The sequence below is a fragment of the Bison bison genome, unplaced genomic scaffold (assembly GCF_000754665.1).
Source record: "Bison bison bison isolate TAMUID 2011002044 unplaced genomic scaffold, Bison_UMD1.0 scf7180017864304, whole genome shotgun sequence".
Lineage (NCBI taxonomy): Eukaryota > Metazoa > Chordata > Mammalia > Artiodactyla > Bovidae > Bison > Bison bison.
In genome coordinates this window covers 16,655,749-16,660,295 of record NW_011494876.1, presented here as the reverse complement: position 1 = coordinate 16,660,295, position 4,547 = coordinate 16,655,749, and the positions used below count along the sequence as shown (strand labels likewise).

The following is a 4,547-nucleotide window of genomic DNA, read 5'->3' as shown; positions in this document are numbered from 1 at the left end:
GTCCCCCCACCCACCCTCCCACTCTGCCTCATGTTCTGGGCTCAACCTTCAAGTCTCCATGAGGGGAAATGAGCTGGTTTGATTCCGGAGCCCCCGCCTTTGTTCTCAGAGCTTGGCACGAGGCTTCTCAGGAGGTAAAGGACAGTAACTCCATTGATCAGATCCGGAAACAACTTCCCCTACATCCTGGTGCTCTGGATCTTGCCCCTCTGCATTCCTGACCCAGGGCTCTTCTGCAGGATGGGGCTTGTACTGCTGCCTCCAAGACGGATCCCACCCCCGGGCCCCAAGGCCCACACTCTGAGTGTATGTGTAGGGGGACCCCAAATTCTCTTGAAATTTCACGGACCAAAGCACCGTCAGCACCCCACCCCACTCCCTTGCCCGCGCCAGGCGTGGAAGGCGCTGACAAGGGATGATCCAGTTTGCCCCGTCCCTCCCCACCCGTGTCACCCCCGGCTCAGCCCTTGCTGCTCACCCCTGAGTACTCTGCCACGTCTCTGTAAATATCTGTGTCTGGCACCTGCCCCAGGACAGAGTAGTGGGGCCTGTAGATGGAGACAGTGCCACAAGAAGGGGGCGTTAGGAGAGGGGGCAATGGGGGCTTTCTAAGGAGCCTGGGGTCCCCCCCCGCCACAGATGTGGGAAAGCTGGAGGAAGCCAGTGGGTACCTCATCCCCTCAGCAGCTGGAATTGGGGGACGACATCACAGGGGTGACTTACATCTGGGTGCGGACCACCACGAGCATCAGGGAGAATACCACTGCCACTGCCAGGCCGAGGTCCAGGTTCAGCAGGATGGTGGCCACAAAGGTCACCACCCAGATGAGCTGCAAACAGAAGGGCCGTGGTCCACAGGCTCCCGCAGGGTCACTGGGCTGAGGCCCTGACCCCATCCCCAGCGTCCCAGCCGTCTCACCAGATCCATTCGATTGGCCTTCCAGAGGGAGACCACGTCAGTGCACTGCATCACCATGCCCTTCAAGTTCACAATAACCACGGCGGCCAGGACCGCCTAGGGGACGAGGAAGGCCACCAGGGGCTAGTGAGAGGTGCTGGCTGCTCACCACCCTGAATCCCCCGATGAGCCAGACTGTCCTGGAGCGCCTGGTAGGACCCTCCACGACACCAATTACCTCCTTCCCTTGGAACCTAATGCCTGCGCTCTGACGCTAAGGTTTTTACCCCTGCCCCTCCACTCCAAACCTCTCCCCAGAGACTTCCAGCCTGACCCTGTATCCTTCCCCGTCTCCTGGGACATGATGGACTGCTCTGAGTTCCTGGCCTGGCCCAGGCCCTCGAGCCTGGCTGGGTGGGCTGGGGGCTCACCTTGGGTAGGTCTTGGAAGAGTTCTCCCAGTTTGACGATGATAATGAGGATGAAAAGGGAGGAGATGGCTCCAGCCACCTGTGGAGTGGGTATAAGCAGGGTGGGTGGGCTGGAGTGCAGGGGAGAAGTGGGGAGAGCCGAGGGGGAAAGGGGGAGTAGGGGGAGGACCACCCAGCAAAGCAGCGCATGCGGAGGCACACCTATGCTCACCTGTGTGTTGCCCCCCGTGCTCTCCTGCACCAGGCTCCGAGACATAGAGCAGCTCACAGGGAAGCACTGGAAGATGCCCCCAAGGAGGTTACTCAGGCCGAGAGCCACCAGCTCCTGAGCGGGGAGTGAGGAGCGAGCACACGTCATTTGCGGTGCGGTGTCACCGTGTCCAGGCCGACGCACCCCCACCTCCACGCCCACTCTGCAGCCCACAAAGACTCGGCCACTGTCCCGCGTCCCCCACGCGGCCCCAGCACATCTGTGTGCTCTTTTCCTGTCTCCCGCCTGGTACTCCATCCCCCCACCCCTTCCCAGGGCCTGGGGTCTGGGGACCCCTGCCCGCTCTGTGTCCCGCATCCCATTCCCCAGACCTGGTTGCTGTACACCCGGTAGCCGTGCCTCAAGGCGAAGATCTTGCCCAGCGAGATGGCGATGGCAAACCCAACCACAGCGATGGCGAAGGCATTACCCAGAAGCTTTGCAAACAGCTGGGGGCGGGGGGCCATCGGGGGCACCAGCCTGTGAGGGGCATTGGTGAGGCCAAAGGAAGGTTCTGGGCCTGGCCGCCCAACCCTCCCTGACCCGACAGGGGCCGGAGCTCACCCTGCGGGGATTTTGCCCACGATGTCCACCCCGAATGCCTGCTTCAGGCCCACACCGTAGGAGATGCCTGTGGCTCCAATGAGCTGCGGGGAGAGGACAGGGTCAGGGGAGGTCCTGGCACCACCAACGTGAAGTGGGAGAGAAACCAGAGAAACCACCCAGTGGGTAAAGAGAGAAGCCTGAAGCGAAACCTTCAGACAGGTGGGGCGACGTCAGCGATAGGCTGAGAGCGGCACACCACCGTTTCGAGAAAAGGAGATGCTGCCAGGGGCGGTCTACTGGGGTTCCCCCCTCCCCGCCACCCCGTCTTCAGTCCCCACTACAGCTAGTTTCTAAAAACCTGGGGGATGCCCACACGGCAGGAAATCTCACTTACCCTTCCCCTAGTCTGCCACCACCCCCCTACCCCACGTCACCCTCCACCCTATCCCCACCCCCGAGGGGCCCCCGAGATTCCAACCGTCAGCAGCTCCCCGGGGAGTGGCATGGGCAGATGTCGCCGTAGCTTCTCATTCAGCAGCTTCACCAGCACGAGCACCACTCCCGCCACTATGGCAGTGACCATGGTACCGACCACCATCTGGGGCAGCTTCCAGCAGACCTCCAGTACTGTCTGAGGGGAGGCGGGGTCACAGCCAGCCCTCCTGGTCCTGGGCCCATCCACCTGTCCCTCCTCCCTGCCCTCACTCACATAGATGAGGGACAGCGGTCCAGAGCGGCTGCTTAGATGGAGGCCAAACACATACTTGAGTTGCGAGACAAACACGTGCACGGACGCGGCCGTGGTGTAGGCTCGGACCAGAGGCTCTGATAGGTAGGTGACCACGAAGCCGAAGTGGACCATGCCCAGCCCCACCTGTGGGGTGCACGGGACAGTCAGGGGAGGTGAGGGTCCTAGCGGTGGCTGGGGCAGAGCCCAGGGCAGGTGAGATCACGAGCAATGAGGGGGGAGGTGATCGTCAGACACTCAGAGAAAACTGTCAGATGGGGTGGGGTGGGGGTGCGGGGCGGGATTGGCAGTCAGGGGCATGTACTCCTGATGGCTCTGCACCTGGAAGAGGCCAACAAGGACACTGAGAGTGGAGGCCAGCTGCACCCGGGTAGCGTCTCTGGCTGCCACATCGAGTGTGGAGTTCAAGCCCAGCAGGAAGGCGTCGTCCGGAGCCAGTGATTCCATCACACTGCCCACCATCACGGACATGACGGCAAAGGTGCCTGCAAGGGCAGATCAGGGTGGTCTGAAGCGGGGAGAACACGGCCTGCCCTGGATTCTGGGTCTTAAGGGAGCGACCAGGAGACACCCAGTTCTAGACAAATGTCCCCAGACTATGCTGTGCTAATGGAGGGCAGTGCTGATGGTCAGGTATGCACCCCAAGTTCCAAGGCTCTTGAGGATGCCTAGCATCATTTCCCCTGCCCAGACTGTGTCCACGGGCTCAGGATGGCTCCCCTAGTGAAAAGTGGAATGGGGAAGGGTGCATGGCCTGACTCAGGCTTCCAGGCTTGTGCCAGCCAAGTCTGGGCCCCATGAGTGGATTCACCCACCACATCCTCCTGGGTCAGGGCCTCTAATCATCTGAATCTGTGTCTGCATGGTCAGAGGCCCAGTCCCACCTAGAATGCCCACACCAATGCCTCCCTCCCTCTTCCCTAGGTCTTTCGGCCTTGCTCAGTGCCCCCTCTCCCTGCCCCCATGGGGAATGTGGGCATGCTCCTGCAAGGTTAGGCCTGGCTCCACTCACCCACAGAGATGTGCCGGGAAGTCCCAAACAGGAAATAAACAAAGACAGGATAGAAGGAGCTGTAGAGGCCAAACACGGGGGGCAGTCCAGCCAGGAGGGCATAGGCAAGGCCTAGAGGTGGAATGGTAGCAATGTAGACTTGAGGTCAGGGGCTTGGAAGGATGCAGAAATGCTGGCCCTGGGTCATGCACCATAGTCCCAGGGGCAGGAGTCATGCTTTTGGCCATGGGGAAGGCGGGGGTTGAGGTGGGGGTAGGGTGCACAGACCACAGGCTAAGGCCTTGAAGGGTCAGGATCACCATCCAAGGGTTGAGGGTAGTGTCCAGGTCAAGTGTTGCTTACCCTGTGGTAGCTGCATAATGGCCACACTCAGGCCAGACAACAAGTCACCCAGAAGCCAGTCACGCACAGAATACTGGGGAAGCCAGGCCAAAACCGGGAGGTACTGAAGCAGAAGGGCTTGGGCCCGCGCACGGGAGCACCTGGGGACACCAGGGTAGGTATTAGGTGCTGGTGGTAGTTTAGTTGCTCAGTCGTGTCCTTCTCTTTGTGACCCCCAAGGACTGTAGCCCGCCAGGTCCCCCTGTCCACGGGACTTTTCCAGGCAAGAATACTGGAGTGGGTTGCCATTTCCTTCTCCAGGGGATCTTCACGACCCGGGGA

At 61.0% G+C, this 4,547-nt stretch overlaps 1 protein-coding gene across 2 annotated transcripts in view; it reads right to left on the bottom strand.

Annotated features, from left to right (window-relative positions):
- Positions 1 to 4,547, bottom strand: part of SLC26A6 (solute carrier family 26 (anion exchanger), member 6) — an 11,042-nt gene that overhangs the window by 3,829 nt on the left and 2,666 nt on the right. For both annotated transcript variants that reach the window (XM_010851900.1, XM_010851901.1), the window contains exons 3-14: positions 4,227 to 4,366; positions 3,885 to 3,995; positions 3,194 to 3,357; positions 2,834 to 2,998; positions 2,603 to 2,755; positions 2,143 to 2,225; positions 1,911 to 2,058; positions 1,540 to 1,653; positions 1,330 to 1,407; positions 920 to 1,015; positions 724 to 830; positions 479 to 548 (exon numbers count right to left, since the gene is read on the bottom strand). In XM_010851900.1, coding sequence (XP_010850202.1) covers positions 479 to 548; positions 724 to 830; positions 920 to 1,015; positions 1,330 to 1,407; positions 1,540 to 1,653; positions 1,911 to 2,058; positions 2,143 to 2,225; positions 2,603 to 2,755; positions 2,834 to 2,998; positions 3,194 to 3,357; positions 3,885 to 3,995; positions 4,227 to 4,366 — 1,429 coding nt within the window. The remainder of the gene's footprint in view (positions 1 to 478; positions 549 to 723; positions 831 to 919; positions 1,016 to 1,329; positions 1,408 to 1,539; positions 1,654 to 1,910; positions 2,059 to 2,142; positions 2,226 to 2,602; positions 2,756 to 2,833; positions 2,999 to 3,193; positions 3,358 to 3,884; positions 3,996 to 4,226; positions 4,367 to 4,547) is intronic.